General features: G+C 42.1%; 1 protein-coding gene across 1 annotated transcript in view; it reads right to left on the bottom strand.

The window, feature by feature from the left end:
* Positions 1-7,764: 7,764 nt before the first annotated feature.
* TBX18 (T-box transcription factor 18) overlaps positions 7,765-16,895 on the bottom strand; it is a 29,560-nt gene continuing 20,429 nt past the window's right edge. Inside the window, exons 7-8 of the mRNA XM_050950141.1 lie at positions 14,200-14,294; positions 7,765-10,429 (exon numbers count right to left, since the gene is read on the bottom strand). Coding sequence (XP_050806098.1) covers positions 9,705-10,429; positions 14,200-14,294 — 820 coding nt within the window. The 3' untranslated portion in view covers positions 7,765-9,704. The remainder of the gene's footprint in view (positions 10,430-14,199; positions 14,295-16,895) is intronic.

Genomic DNA, 16,895 nt, shown 5'->3' with positions numbered 1-16,895 from the left:
TGTGTGTCCCCACTAAAAACATTAAGTCGGCGGTGTGCGTCCACAGTACCAAGGCTAGCGTTTACTTTCAGAGCATTGCACTGTGGTAGCTATCCCTCAGTTCCCACAGTCTCCGCCGCCCACTGGAATTCTGGATTGACTGGATACTCCCAGTGCCTGACGGGGCAAAAACATTGTCACAGGTGTTTCTGGGTACATGTCGTCAGGCCCCCCTCCCTCCCTCCCTCCCTCCGTGAAAGCAATGGCAAAAAAACGTTTCTCACCTTTTTTTCCTGGGTTACCCGTGCAGAGGACATACCATGGCAAGTATGGAGCCTGCTCAGCTCACTGTCAGTGTATGTCTCCTGGGTGCTGCTGGCAGACATGGTACTACAGTGCTATACAGCAGCATCCCCTTGCCTTGCCTTGCGGACAGCAGACAGTGCAATACAACTGCTATCCCGTGGGTGCTCCTGGCCGACCTCGGTTAGGTTGGTCAAGGGTGCTCCTGGCTGGCCTCAGTAAGGTCAGTCAGGGGCACCTGGAGAAAAATGGGAGTGACTCCAGGTCATGCTCTTCTTTAAGTTTCGTCTAATGGAGATTCAGTCCTGCCTGGAATATCATGCCAGCTGGAAGCTTCTGCCTCAGGCTGCTCTCCCAGTCGGCAGCACCGTGTGGTTACACCTACCCCAGCCTAGCCCTTGCTCCCATGGCTCATGAAGCCTGGACAGTAGTAAGGAGCAGTTCAACTATAGGCTGAGCAAGTGCATAATGGTGGTAGCATGTGCCTTTGGACATGTAGACGAGCAGACTCACCCCTGCAGCGCCTCCTGCTGGTGACTTCTGGGAATTAGCTCTATTCAGCTGTGGAGGGCCCTCTGCAGGCCAGTGATCCACCTGTCCTCTGGCCCCTGTGCCCCTCCCAGGACCTGGTGCCCTTTTACCTGGGGTGCTGCCCCATGGCAGTAACCCCTCAGTCTTAGGGTCTCCCCTCCCTGGGAAACCCCCACCCTCTATCCCTACCTTGCCTCAGTATATGGCCACTGCCAGTCATTGTCTAGCCCCACACCCTGGGGCAGACTGCAGTATCAGCCTACTCATCACTGGCAAAGAGGGTTTGGACCTGCTGCCTTAGCCTACCCCTGGGCTGCCCTCTGCAACCTCCAGTACCTTTTAGCCCAATGCTAGGCCGCAGCCTGGGTCTTTCCAGGCTGGAGCTCCCCAGCTCCTCTGCCTTTCCCTAGCCCTGCTTCACTCAGGTACCTTGTGTCTAGCTCCCTGCAACCAGGACCTTCTCCCTCTACAAACAGAGACTGGCTGGGGCTCTGGCTCACTGCCTCTCTGTACAGGCCAGCTGTGGCCTGATTGGGGCATGGCCCAGCTGCAGCCACTTCCCAATCAGCTCATCTTAGTAGCTCCCAGCCACAACCTTCCCCCAGGGCTGTTTTAAGCCATTCAGGGCAGGAGCAGATAAGCACTCTGCTACAGGAAGTTTAAAAGTTCACTAGCGCAGTTTACTGACTCAGTTAGACCTCAGCAAAACCAATATTCCCATTGGTATTACTGCTTGTTGCGTGCTCCACAATATCTGTGAGAGTAAGGAGGAGATGCTTATGGCGGGGGCTGGGAGGGGGTTGAGGCAAATTGCCTGGCCACTGATTATGCACAGCCAGACAGCAGGGCAGTTAGAAAAGCACAGCAGGGCATCAGAGAAACTTTGAAAACCAGTTTCATAACTGGTCAGGCTACGGTGTGAAAGTTCTGTTTGTTTCTCCTTGATGAAAGCCCACCCCCTTTGTTCACTCTACTTCCCTGTAAGCCAACCGCCCTCCCCTCCCCCCCTTTGATCTCCACTTGCAGAGGCAATAAAGTCATTGTCATTTCAAATTCATGCATTCTTTATTAATTCATCACACACATGGGAGGATAACTGCCAAGGTAGCCTGGGAGGGGTGGGGGAGGAGGAAAGCACAGGGGTAGGGTAGTTGTATGGGGCACCCCTGAGAATGGCATGCAGCTCATCATTGAAGTGGCATATCTGGGGCTCTGGCCTTTTGCCTCTCTAGTTCTTTGGTAGGCTTCATGCGGCACTGCTACAGGTCCCTATTATAACCTCTGTCCTTCGTGCCCTTGGAGACTTTTTACAAATATTCCGGCATTTCATCTTTTGGAAGGGAGGTCGAATAGCATGGATTCATCTCCCTATACAGCAATCAGATGAAGTACCTCCCTTTCAGTCCAGGCTGGAGCTCTTTTGCGATTCTGGGACTCCATGATCACCTGTGCTGATGAGCTCTGCATGGTTACCTGTGCTGATCAGCTTGCTGCACTGGGCAAACAGGAAATGAAATTCAAAAGTTTGCAGGGCTTTTCCTGTCTACCTGGACAGTGCATCTGAGTTGAGAGTGCTGTCCAGAGCGGTCACAATGGAGCACTTTGGGATAGCTCCCGGAGGCCAATACCGTCGAATTGCATCCACACTACCCCAAATTTCACCCAGCAGGGTTGATTTCAGCGCTAATTCCCTCATCGGGGAGGAGTACAGAACTCGATTTTGAGAGACCTTTAAGTCGACAAAAATGGTGTCATGGGCGGGTGCAGGGTTAAATCGATCTAACGCTGCTAAATTGGACCTAAACTCGTAGTGCAGACCAGGGCTAAGAGTTGCATTAAAGAACTGCGGCTGGTCTCTCTAGGCACACTAGCAGCCATATTATTTTCAGGGAATAGCAAGGCAACAACTTTAAAAACAAACAAAAGAACCTCAAATATTAAATCGAACGGAAGTTAAACCAAGTGTGCTCTCTCTGGCTTCCTGATGCTCAATAGGAGTCTGATCCTGCACTCACAGAAGTCAGTAGTGAAGTTCTCATTGACTCCACTAGGGCAAGAGCAGACTCTTAATGGCAGACCTCTAAGTGAAGCAAATTCCTGAATAGGGAGCCTTCAAATACAGGCCTTCCTTCTAGTCCTTAGACTTAGAGAGGTCAGCTGAGGCATTTTTCTTCATGAGAAATATATTACACACTGTAATGGAGATAGGTTTTTTTTTCATTAGGCTGGCGGAAAATATTGCCTTAAAAACAGGAAAAAAACGCCTTTTAAAAAAAACTTTTCTCCTAAAAAAAAAAGTAGGGAAAAATCTCAAAAAAAAATCTCTCAAATGAGCTGTGAGTGCAGCATCCACTGGCTATTCTGTGAATAGTTTATCCTTCTTTCAGTGTGAAAACTGAACATGTAAGGCTTTTTTTAAAATGTGACTGTATAAACTATGCATAGTATTCATGTAAGAAGCATTGCCCGCCAATTCTGGCCAAAAGAATGCTCCTGCTGAATGTAATACAACCATAACTATCGCACGATGAAAAGCACTTAACAGAAGAAAGGGGCATGATTTTGGTTTACCAGCTGTGGTGCCCCTAAAAAACAACTGGAAGTCAATGAAGTCAGTGACCAAATGCCAGGCGATAAACTAAGTTACTTGTAGGAACTCTTCAGTCATGTTTTATCCTTCTCAACCATCCGCTGTTGTTGCTTATCATTTTGGCTTGTGGGCTCCTCAGAGGGAGGAACTGTGACAAATATTTAGACAGTGACTATAAACCATGGGTACTACCATACAAGAAATAATAACTTCTTTAAAAAAATGTGTATGCTAGGATCCTTAGGTTCTGTTTGCCTGTCTGTCCCCATTTTTCCAGCAGCCTCCCGCTGCAGCAGTGAAACCCAGCTGTTTGCTTTAAAGTTGATGCATAATTTCTAACTGTTAAAGAAAGTCAGTGAGGGAAAAACTCACCTAGATGTGCAGCCACTGGAGCTCTAGCCATGCAGTCTAGTGGACTGTAGGATGTCAACCATTTCACAGATATTAGCTACTTAATTGCTGCAACCCCTTCATGTGGTAGGTATTGCCTCCCCTCCACAGAAATTCAAAATGAAGTACAAATACACTAAGGCCAACATTTTTCAAGTGTTGAGTGTATATAGTTAAGCACTGAAGTGCTCCATTTTAGGTACTCAACTTTGAAATATTCCACGCATCACATGATTAGGAGTAGGGAGTCTCTGTCAGAGATGGGATTAGACCTGGGTAAAATTTTCAAAAGTGAGTAAATGACTTAGGGGTGGAAGTCACAAAGGTATTTAGAAACGTAATGCCCATCCAACACCTTTGTGAATCCTACCCTTAGGAGCCTAAATCTTATTTTATCTAGTGACTTAGGCACCTAGGAGGCTAAATTTCTTTTAAACATAATGGAACTTCAGGTCCAGGTCCAAAAAAAAGCATTTAGGCTCCTAACTTCATTGATTTCAGTAGCGAGGCAAGGTGGCTGAGGTAATATCTTGGGATCTCTTTCTGTTAGTGAGAGAGACAAGCATTCAAGCTTATACAGAGCTCTTCTTCAAGTCTGTGCAAGCTTGAAAGCTTGTATCTCTGACCCAGAGAAGTGGGTTCAATAAAAGATATGACCTCACCCACTTTGTCTCTAATATCCTGGGACCAACATGGCTAGAGCAGAACAGCATACACTGATTTCAATGGTAGTCAGAAGCCTGAATATTTTTGTGGATCTGGGCCTCATGCACTTTTCAAAAGATTACCCTTTGTTTAGGCCCCTAAACTACACGACCACCCTTTGTAGCCAAAGGTCATGCTAGCTGTTCAGAGTGGTAGCTGGCTCAGCTGCAGGCTATTAGCTGATAGGAAGCTTATTCCAGCATCATCTGTAGTAGCCTGCGAAGTTCTGACCCCAACAGCTGTGAACTTGATCTGATGTCTTCCCAAATCTCAAAGGACTGATGGATGGGAGGGAGCTGTGACTAACCTTTGATCAGTGACAAGCTTTCAACCTGAGTTTACATGTTACCACACTATCTTTACAAGGAAAGAGCTAGAAACTTATTTTTAAACTAAGGCCTAGAGTCTTTTCCCTCAGCTCAAGAGAGCACTGGCTTCACTTTCAGCATGGCTTGAAGACATCCCTCATCTAGACCTAAATCTTCTTACAAGGAAAATGGCACATTAGGAGAATTTAAGTTTTCAGTTGTCAGATTCCACTGGATCCAGGGTCCACAGGACCATTCTATCCTAGCTATTTTTAAAGGCACTTCTGTACCTAAGTGTGAACAAAAGCTGATCACATAAGATTTTATGCTGGCTGTTTTTCCTTCTCATTTATTTAATAACACTGGTAAAAAGTATTTAAACCAAGCTGTGGAGATTTTATTCACCAGTCACTCAATGACAACCTCAGTGAACACTTGCTAAAAGAGTATGTCATCTCTTTGGCATGATAATGTTTTGAATTACTTGCATGAGCTGATTAATGTGCCTGAAAACAAAGCAGGACATGTATGTTGATCTAGCACTGAACAGATTAAATAAAGTACCATATAGTCAACTTTGTGACATATACACAAATATTGTACCCGAGCCTTCATGTGAATAAATTCAGAGTCCAGCTGGCAAGCTAATACCTTTTGTCAATGTAGTTTAAAAGGTAGTCTAAAAAGACTAGCAATTCTCTCTCAATTACACTTATTTAATTGAAATCCACACACAGACTCCAAACTAAACCTGAATAATCATCTATAGAAGTTTGCGGGAATATTCAGACAAGCAGAGTGACAAATTCTTTTAATGTCCAAGTTGCTACATAAATTAGTAAAGCAAGTTACTTTGCAGCATTAAAAAAACCCCACTACACTCCTACAATATACAGAGCAATTAGGTCCACTATATTTACATAAAAACTTTAATATGGTTATGAAATTCAAGGCTCCTTCTAGTGATGAAAAACATTTCCATTGATGAACAGCTCAAGTATATCTTTACTGGAACTAACTCCAGTATCATGAGTTTAGAGCTACTCCTTCCTCCCCTAGTTGATATGAGCAGTTAAAATCTAAAACATGGGGACTGGTTCTGCAGTTCTTATAGGGGAAATATTTTTACTATAATCATTATTTGTTTTCCATCCATGCACCGCCAGATCTGGCCCCCTTATGACTGAACTCTTCAGGCCTGATTCTCTCTTTCATCTTGTATCTTTCATAGTCATTTGCAACAGTGCCCAAGTCCCTGTAAAACATCACCATTCCAATCTGGTAGCGTTTTGTACCCACTTTGCACTGATTACCCATGTGGTATAAAATGGCACCACCAGGCACAAAAGTATTTTCAGAAGTGTTTGTTTGCATGGCTGTCAATTAGCAGCATGGTACAACCGTTTGATTATGCTCATTCTTAAAGACTTTGAAATCAATGTATTTTGGCATTTAGAATATGCAAAGCAAACACTGTGGTCAGGAGAGCATGGAGGAGAAATTCTGCAGGGTACTAAAGCTCTCACTGAAGCACTTGGTAGCAGGCAAGTGTTAATTTCCTAGATTTGGTTGATAAAAAGAGGCTGAGGTTATCCCATCACCACATTTTTTGGAATCCATTCAGGTATGTTGAGTTAACAGGGGTCTGTCACTAGCTAGTCAGCTTGCAAGCTGCTCATTCTTGAGTTCCAAAATAAAAACCTCACTGTTCTGCTATCACTATTAGAATCTTCATGTGCTCAACATTTGTCATGGCCTTCACCTTCACATGACAAGGGAGCTCTCCAGCAGCTAGTTAAATTTAAACACACAAGAAATGTCTGCTAGTCGAATGCTCCCAAACTTGTTATATAACTCAGTGCACCCTATGGTAAGTTCCTTTGTTATTGCTGAAGTCGTAGTCAAACCCCTCCCTCCCCAAACCCTTAAGTTTCCAAATGTAACAAAAAGTTTTAGATACACACTTTAATATAATTTCTGCGACATTTTCATAAAATACAGATATATAATTACAGAGATAATGCATATATAGCATTTAATATAGTGATAAAAAGCTAGTCTTTGCCATGACACACCAATAACTATTTACAATATGAACTGAAGTTTAAGGAAGAAATGTTTCAAGCAATATTGTGAGATTATAAGATTAAAAATAACGAAGAAAAAGCAACCAGTAAATGGTACTGAAAAATTCCCAAATTACAATGCAAATACTATCTCCACACATTTGCACGCGTGCACACGCGCACACATGCTACAATGCAATGCAAATATTATCTCCGCTCACACACACAATCCTGCAGTCCTTATTCAGGAGTTTCCCCAAGTAAGGTCTTGCAGGATTTCACACACCAACCCCTCCTCCCCACAACCCCATTACGATGGCACACACTGAATGGAGAATTCTCCCACTTATTCCTTTCAAACAAAAAGTACAGAGAGTATGACGTCCATTTAAAACTTTGCATAGTGACAGGATTTCAAATATTTTGTTAGGACAGGGATTGCCAGACACAAATATCTTGCAAATTAAATTGTCATAGCTCCATTGATTTGGCACTTGCTGAAGATCTGTCCCTTGCCGACTGTAACTTAAAGCCATTTTATAAAGCTGTATTTCCTTATTTTAGTATGAACTTTAAAGACTCAGCATGGGCGGGAGGTAGAAAAAAGAACGCATTATACTGCTGGTACTCTTCATTAGGGGATCTGTCTGAAAGGACACGCATGGGCTGACACCAACCCCCAAATCTAAGATACTTACATGCCCCCCATCCCCCATTACCATCGTATCTGAGTGCCTCACAGGCTTTAACGTATTTCTCCTCACAACACTCCTGTGAGGTAGGGAAGTGCTATTATCCCATTTTACATGTGGGAAACTGAGACACGGAGAGGCTAAGGGCTGGATTTTGAAAAGTATTTAGGTGCCTAGCGGGATTTTCAAAAGCACCTACGTGACTTGCCCACTGTTACACAGAATGCCTGAAGCTAAGGAAGACCTTGAACTCAGGACTCCTCAGTCCCGTGGCAAGCATCCTACACCTCCCTTATGTCAGGGGGAGGGAGAGATTGTTTTTCCTCCCCTTACTCCACATCCCCAGTGAAAACATATTAGCTATAATGAGTATTTCTTACAATGTAAGCAGCTAAGTTATTGTTTGCTAGAAAACAGACAGTGGCCCTGAGAAATGCAATGAGCTACTTTTGTTTAAGTCGAAAACCATACAACTAAGGGCTTTGTTTTCATTTGCACCATGTCACTTTACACTGCTCTGGCCATAAAAAGTATTTAAATAACATTTGCACTCGCTTTAAATTGTCTTTATACTACCTGAGTGGTAGCATAGGAGGCTTAGTGTAAAAAGAATGAGGCCTCCAATCTTTAAAGATTAAAATCTGTTCCATAGTTTTTAAGATCTAAAATCTGACAGGCGTGTAGATCAGAATGCATCTCCAAACGTGCAGCTGAGCAACCATATTGATCACAGTTAGGTTGTGCTGGTGTAACTAACAGCAGAAGTTTGCCAGTAATCTTCCTTTTGTGACAAAAAAGACATTTCACTGTGAACAGATCTCTGTACTTAGAGCTAAAAGCAACTGAAGGAAGTGAACTGTTTAAACTCCATGGAGAAGAGTGAGAAACAAAGCAGTAGCAATCGAAAGGAACAAGAAAGAAAGAAGACTCCCACTGGGATGGAAATAATAGACTGTAGGTGCCATGCTAAAAACCTTAAGCACAGTACTATGGAGGTTGTCTATAGCCATCCTGTTCCAAATTCCTCCTGGTTACATGGGTGTCTTCTCTGACTGCATTCTACTCCTAGTAGCACCCATGTATCTGAGGGCAGAATTTTGGTCACCTGTATAAACTGGGCCTAAGTACCAGCACAGACAACTCCTTTGTCAGGACTCTAGGGCAGGCGGTAAATTTGCCCACAAGACGAGTAAAATTGATAATGGAATTTCTCAGCCTGTTAACTCAATAGGCAAAATTTTAAAAGACTTAAACCTGCATTTTCTTTATAACCAATCAAAGAGTCATTAAAATATTCTATTCTCCAGCAAAACAATTTAAAATAGAAAATATCTGTGGAAAACACCTATGAAAAAAAATGTATCAAGTCTTCCTCCTTGACAAAAATGAATCTCCCCAAAAATTCACTCTGCACAAAGGAATCAGACAAGCTGATCTTTCCACTGCTTATTTTAAATTACTCTTATCACCACAATTTGGATTTGCAATATTTGTTTTTTAAATGATGTGACAACATCAGGTGAATCTTGCCTAACATTGAAATATCCTAATAAGAATGCCATGTCACTGATAGGCTAGAAACAGCATAGCATGAGAAGGAAAGCCATTCTTTCCATTTACTTTGTAGATAATCCATAGCTAACTTCCTATTTTAGACTGAACTCTGCATGCTTAGCACTTGAAGTCCAATTAACTATTGTATCTCTTATAACAGAGAAGAAAATTGTACTATGTGTTTGCTGCATCAGCTCAGCACTCGATGAACACTGCAGGGAAATTTGCTAGTTCTGTAGGAAATGTGTTTTATTTTTATAAATTCAGACCCAAGTGTCATTTCATTCTTTAAAGGGCTAAGAAAGGGGGAGGGCAAAAGGGGAGGAAGTCCTGCTTAATTTGTTGCATATGTTCCAACGTGTTATACAACTAAGTGTATATCCCAGAAAACTAAATGGACTGTGCCACAACAAACTCCGCAGAACTCAAACCAGAAAACAATCTGGCCCCAAGCAAGTCGAATGATTCAGCGAAGCTTCCTCTCATATTATATATACACTTTACAAGCTACATTGTGTCCTTTCATATTCCAAGAGAAATACATCGTAGACACCAAACATACTGTACTTTTCCTTAAGAGGCTTCATCAAACCATATGTGCAGACACTTGAGATGATGACAGTGTTAAGCTTCCTAGGGTCCTAGAGTCAAAGAAATTCTGCTGCCCCCCGCTGCTAAGTAAGTGAACTCCTTCCACAGGGGGCAACATCTGCCGATCAGTCATGGTTCCACTTGGTGAGGACCCCAAGAAACTTCCTTGGGAAGAAACAATTTTCTCAGGACTGGCAGCCAGTTTGGGGGATGTGGAAAAGTTATATCCATACAAAGCACAGGGACTGTGCAGTCTAAATGTATTGTAAGAGCCTTGGTGGGTTTGATTAGTGGTGAAGGCATTGCTTGATGGGGATGGCATGATGTACTGAAGCTGTGGCGACATCCCTGATATCTGCATAGATAAACCGGTTTGTGGGCAGCTGAATGCATCACCGTCACTGCTCGTCATGGACATGTTCACAGTTGTGCTACTTGACACACCCACGTAAGAGGGAGTCCTTGGGGGTGCAAAGGTCTCACTGGTTTGGTTTGTGAGCCTGTTGTAGGTTTCAGCCAGAGAAGTGCTGTATCTGTTAAGGGTTAAGCCTGAACGGGCACAAGCCGTATAGTCAGCTGGAGCAAGGCTACAGAGCTGGCTAGTGTTGGGACCCAGATGGAAGGCAGGAGAAGAGCAAGGGGACCCAGGTAAGAGGTGAGGGTGGGTAGATGGAACTCCATTGCCAGGTCCCTGGAGTAAAGTAGAGGTGCCTGAATTTCCTGGAAGAGAATTTTAAAACATAAATAGCATACCAGAAAAGGTTAACATCTTAGACTGCGTTTGATCAGCAACTGAAACCTGCGCTCTCCTGGTACTAAACACCATCAGTTTGATACAAAGATTTTTATAAATGTTATAGATATTATCCCTTCAAAATACACTAACTAAATACGGAATACAAGTTGGGACTGTGCAACCCTCCTTACACCTAAGGTTACATCAAGGTTTGTTCTCCTATCGCACACTTTAGTTATTTCAGTAGACACTGGAAGCAAATTGTCACGGCCGAGGCTCTGGTGTTGCAAATTTCAACTCAGAATGTATCTTAATTCAAAATTATGAACCCTAGAAGAGTTTGCCCTGAATTATTTATAACCGGCCTGTCCTTTGGAGTGTATTTATAGCCTTGGGCTCAGTATGTGTTACACATTCCCCTCTGTGCCTGATCTACAGAGGATAGGAATCTGCTACAGCTAGGGAACTAGCCCTTAAAGTTTAACTCAAGTTGTAGAGGCTTAAGTGTTGAAATGATTCTACGAAAATCAAGGCAGAGTATCATGAAGCATTGCCTGATTTTAAAACCCTGATCATACAGCTATGTATAGACATGTCTGTACTACACAATTTGTTGTAATCAGAAAGTCTGTGTTATTTCTGAACCATATACTTGAAGAACACAGGTGGGGAAATGAGTCGGAAAAAATGCAACAATTAATACAGCCCAAGAGAGCTCTCAAGACTCCGAGAGTCTCCCTAGCTGCAGGAGAGCTTCCTGTTCTTAGTGGGTAGATCTCCCTCAGAAATGAGCACATAGAGCTGATTTTGGCTTTCTGTTTTGGCTTTCTGTAATTACCTAAACCAAGGGCCCTTAGAGTGAGGAATCTACAACTCTTCCGCACTCAAGAGTCATATATGACAATTGGATAGCTTGGGAGTGATGTGAAGAAACACAAAGCAGTTTTTTCCCCAACACATTAACAGTTTTTCAAGACGGATATATGAGTAAAAATACCAGATTCCCAGTGCCTCCTTCCTCTTGTTCTGCCCACAGTGCACTGCATCGACTACCACCAGGCACCATGAGACGCTTGCAATCACAATTAAAATGTACCTATTTTTTCTCTCAGGCTGTGTCAATGTGCCCCCAATGTGGAGACAAGGTCTAACAATCAGGATACCATTCAGCAAAAGGATAAGTCTCAGCTCTGTAGTGGAGCTACCAGGCAAGGAGACAGAGGTATATTAGAACTAAAATGTTGCCATAAACCTAGCTTCCATTTTCACCATCTGTGAACAGCAATTGTAACTTCCACAGCCTGTGTGACCACCAGAGAAGGGGAGAGGAGAGAAACCAGAACTGTGAGTAAGTCTTTTGTGAGAAGCATGACGTTTATCGATATGAGCACCCTGCTTTCAAAACAGCACTGTTACTTAAAAGTAAATAAGTAAGGTTGATCTGCCTCCTGGATAGATTAGCGTGGTAAGCAAGCAGCATAAACTGCCTTTGGGGGCTTATGTACGCAAGTATGTCCATAGTATGCAATCAGCTTTCTATGGCAAGCCCTTTCTCTCTCTCTCTCTCTCTTTCACACACACACACACACACACACACACACACACACACACACACACACACACACACACACACACACACACACACACACACCCCACTAGCCTTGCCAGAACTCAACCAACCTGTCTGAAGTGTCACATGTATGATATTATGCTGGCATAGAGCTATTCTGGAAAGTTTGAGGCAAATAAAGCTGTGTGTTTTGGAAATCTGATGATTTTAAAAAAAAAGGAAGATGATTTCACTTCTTGAAAACTCTCCTAGCCTTTTTTGGCTTTTTGTAACTCAAAATGGCTTGGCACAGAAACTCCAATTTTGTGTTTGGCCATGGCAAGGATTGGTGCCCGGGACTGTTTTTTTGTTTTATTAGAAGGTGGAGGAGGAAAGAGGCTAGTTATTAAAAGTGATTTCTACGTATACTAGAGGCTCTGAGGATTTATTAATGCTTCCTGATGTGGATGAGACTGCCACAAAGGTTGAGGTGAGGGGGCATGATTACAATCAGGCAAGCACGTGGCATGTATGGGGAGGCACTTAAAGCAGCAAAAGAGATCTGGTTTGGGTGGGGAGGGATGAGACATACACTTGAACCCACAGAGAGATGGTTTGAGGTCCAGAGAGTGATCTGCCTCTGCTCAAGAAGTTCCACTTTATGTGTCTCCTCCTCCACATAGCTCTCCCCCAAAAAGGGGTGTGGGCTACACAGCAGGCCAGAGAAAGCCACATGGAGAGAGGCAGTCTCTAGCTCTTTGCAAAGCCTGCTGGAGTCTCTAGGCAGTTGCTGAGCAGTTCTTACGTTTTTCAGAATCGAAGGAATTTCTCCAAGGGAAAGTTAGTGTTAAATTTGCCAATATCTATGAAATACTTCAGCACCCTCCCCAAGCCCATCCACACTTTTTTAAAGAAAACTAAAACCACACACAAGAGAGAGTCTGGAAATGCATGGTGAAAGTCACCTATAAATGAACTCTGCCCCTGCATCTCTGCCCAAGAGCAGCCAAGACCCAGAGACCATCCTGTCCTTAATAACTCATATCTTCAGCCACATTAGTGGCATTAAAACCAAGAACTGACTTAACTTGATAATCTTAAACCTGTAGAAAAATGAAACATCCGCTGCAGCAGCATTTACACCGGAGTACCCTCACTTATACTACCCTATCACAAGCTACTCCTGTCGACTTTTAAATTATCACCCTTATGCAGTCATTGGAAAGAGTCGGCTTTCTACTTCTTTTCTTTAAAGGGCACCAGTCTCAGGACAATCCTCCAGACATATGGAATTTCAAATGCAAGTGTCATGATACTGACAGATATACAGCTACAAACCTCAGAAAGGCTGGACCAAAAGACAGACAACACATGCAGCAAAACATTAGAGTAAGTGGGAAGACATGCATAGCATAGACACCTATTGCATAGACACAAAGTAGATAGCCACAAAATACAGCCTTTAGAGTCTATGAAAACCTCATTTAGCAAGAGTCCTTCACCAGAATATCTCCATTTTACAAGTAAGGTGTAACAGGGGTACAAGAGATGAAGCGGAATGGAGCAAAATTATGGTAGCTTGGGTGATCTTTACTATGCACTTCCATATTTATTTTAAGTGTAGTCTTTATTTTGAAATTTCTGGCTAACATTTGTGGGTTTTTTTGAGAGAACCTCAATGCTTTTCTTAGGGGTCTCCCACTTCTCAAAATATTCCCAACTTCAGTTCCAGCTTAATGAACGTTTGTTGTTATCGTTGTTTTTTGGGGGTAGGGTGAGGTTGGTTAGGGTTTTTGTGCTTCGTATACATATTAGTCTGGATTAATGTATTTATGAGTTTTAAAGGCTTAATCCTTGGTGAAAAGCAAATTAAGTACTGGGGAAATGTTCAAGTTAATACATAGCTGTGTCAGTAATAGTATATGACTCCCTTTTTTATGATTACTGGCATAATGTTGTAGAACAGTGAATTTACTGAACTGGGTTTTAGAAGCTACAATAATACAGCTCTTTTGTCCTGTTCATAGCAAACCTGGTTAAATTAGCTTATTTCTCTCTGAAAATAAAAACCCCATCATCTGCATTTGGAGTTAAGCTTAGTTTTTCTGTAAGTGATACACATATCTAGTTTTTCATAAGGAGTGGTAGCACAATTTTGTATTTAGACATTTTGGTCTTTTTCAGGACTACAAATAAGATTATTACCTTGTTTGGGGATCCCGGGTATATCTTCAAATGTAAGTGTCCTCAGAGAAGGTCTCCAGAATGCATAGGACTCCACTAAAGCTTCCAGTCCCATTCTAAATAGAACAAAAACACCACTATGTGAAAAGAATGATCTGTATTCGGCTTGTCACTTTTTGTAGCTAGTTCATCACTCAGTCTCACACACACCGTATGTTTCAGGAAAAAAAATATTTTTAGAACAATGTTTCTCAGACTCTGGTCCATGGACCACCAGTGATCTGCAGTGAATGTGCTGGTGGTCACGGAGAGCTGGCTGGTCCCATGGTGCTGGCTCTTCTTGTTTCCAGCTGCTAAATCACTTTTTTAAAACTGCTAGCATTACCTTTAATAATTTCTTAATAGGACTTTTTCACATAAGTCTGATTGCCAGAAGGACGATCTGCCATCTCACATTAGAAGGAAAGTGATCCATAAAACAACTTCTGTTAAAATGTGATTCAACACTTGTGCATACAAGATGGGTGACTCATGGATGTGCTGCTCTTTTTGAGCCTGTTACTTGGTGCTATTGGGTAAAAAATATCTTTATAAAATAGCTTCAAAAGTTTTCTCTCAGTCTTTGTAAGTTTTTGAATGACAAATAGAAATAATTGTCTAACCAGATATCACATTGGATGTGCCACATACATTTATATAAACCAATTTGATCTTATACCTATATGCAGGTCATTCTTTTTGTGCCACAAATTCACAAACAACGCTACTCTGTCAGCACCCTGGTGTAATTTTGCTGCTAGTTTTGATTGCTACACTCATACGGCTTGTTAAGTGTCGACATCAAGCACATACCACAAACAAATGCTTGCCTTTGAACAGCAACACTCTGTAAACTGGAAATATGTAAACAGTCCGATTTGAGGCCATCCACATTCTCTTCTGATATTGCTTTTTTCACACTGCAGTTCCAGCAGGATCACAGATATGTTGCAGGAAACAGTTATAAAGTATTTATTAGCTCAACCTGGACTAAAACATAGCCTTCATTTTCTGCAGTAATGGTGACTTTTCACTTCTAGTTAAACTGGAGATAAAAGCCACCTCCTGGAGGAGTGTAGCCAAGGCGATAATTTATACAAGATGCCTTCGAACAATTTCCACATTTTATCACCACCCTAATTTATGCTATTAAATGGCCAAGTTTATTTAACAAAACAGTTATGTTTTTCCTGAAGTATTTAAAGAAAAGAAATGTTGGTACCTTCCTGAGGAAAAGATTTTTATAGGGTCAAACCTAAGACCTAACTGAAGAATGAAACTACTCTCAGCACATAAATTCTGTTTCACTTTGCAAAAGTACAGAGGGTGCTTTTAAAGGGCAAGGCTACTGATCTTTATAAAGCAGCCTGTGAGACTGTAAATGACCTGAAAGGGAATATTTTTAATTAAACAGAATTGTTTTATGTAGTGTGACAGGGCAAGGTTATTGCAGCACAATATACAATCAACATGCATCCAAAAGGAGAATGCAATGACACCACAGTATTTTAACTTTCGGTACAGACTATAATGCCTATGTAAAAGACATACTATAGAGTGCTGTAGAAAATAAAGCCTTTACATTTAGATTCTTCAAAGAAACTTGCTGCAAAAAGAATCAAAAATATGAACCACATTCCCAATTGTATTTGGCCATGTCCTTAGTGCGTGTAAGTCAGCATAGGACTATTGATTTCAATGGAGCTATATCAGTTTGTAGCAGCTGAGGATCTGGCCCCTTCTATAGTAAACTTCCTTATTGCAACAAAAGGGCGTTTAGATTTGTATTTAAAGGCAGAATGAAACCATTTACAAAGAGGCCCTTTTCAGTGGAATAACCTCACAATTCCATCGTTCTGAATGACACTTTTCATTTAACGTCCACACAAAGAGAATTTAATTATGGTTTAAAACAAAAACAACTAGGTCCCAATCCAGAAACAGGATCTGTGTGGCTGGGCCCCTGCAATCACACAGAACCTGAGGAAAGTCAATGGAGCTCTATCCATGCAAACCCAGTTGCAAGACTGCTCTCTAACTTATCCCCACCTTTGGATTTCAAAGCGCATCCCATCTTCCAAGGGAGTCTATTGGAACATAAAGGGTGACATCTGGCCCCAATGAAGTCAGTAGGAGTTTTGCTATTGACTGCAGTGGTGTGAGGATTTTCTCCAAAGGCTTCTGTGCAGGGATTATTTTGGGGTATTTGACAGCCCCAAGAATAGTGTGGGTGCTAAAGATATATCAAATACACCATTAAATGGTCATTGAAGGAGTTCAGAAGCACACAGGGTGAATTTCTCTCTCTTATTAAATATATAGCATGGCATTCAGCAAATTGAATTTGCTTCTTCCTTAACTAATTCTATCTGAAAGTTAGTTGTTTACTCAATTCTAAGATAAAGGACTAAGTTCATCAAAGCTTTTCCAGACCTGAAGAAGAGTTCTGTCTCTCTCACCCACAGAAGTTGGTCCAATAAAAGATAGTACCTCACCCGCCTTGTCTCTCTAATATCCAGGGACCAACATGGCTACAACAACACTGCAAACATAAAATCGCAACTGACATATTCAGGCACAACTCCCTTCTGCCAATGGAGTGATGCCTATTTTGACGCAGGGCTGAGTTTGGCCAACTGTTTCTCATCAGGAAGACCCTTAATCCTTGACAGCAGCAA

Source organism: Gopherus flavomarginatus, chromosome 4 (assembly GCF_025201925.1).
Source record: "Gopherus flavomarginatus isolate rGopFla2 chromosome 4, rGopFla2.mat.asm, whole genome shotgun sequence".
Taxonomy (NCBI): domain Eukaryota; kingdom Metazoa; phylum Chordata; order Testudines; family Testudinidae; genus Gopherus; species Gopherus flavomarginatus.
The sequence above is the reverse complement of the archived record's forward strand: the minus strand, read 5'-3'. Positions and strand labels throughout refer to the sequence as shown.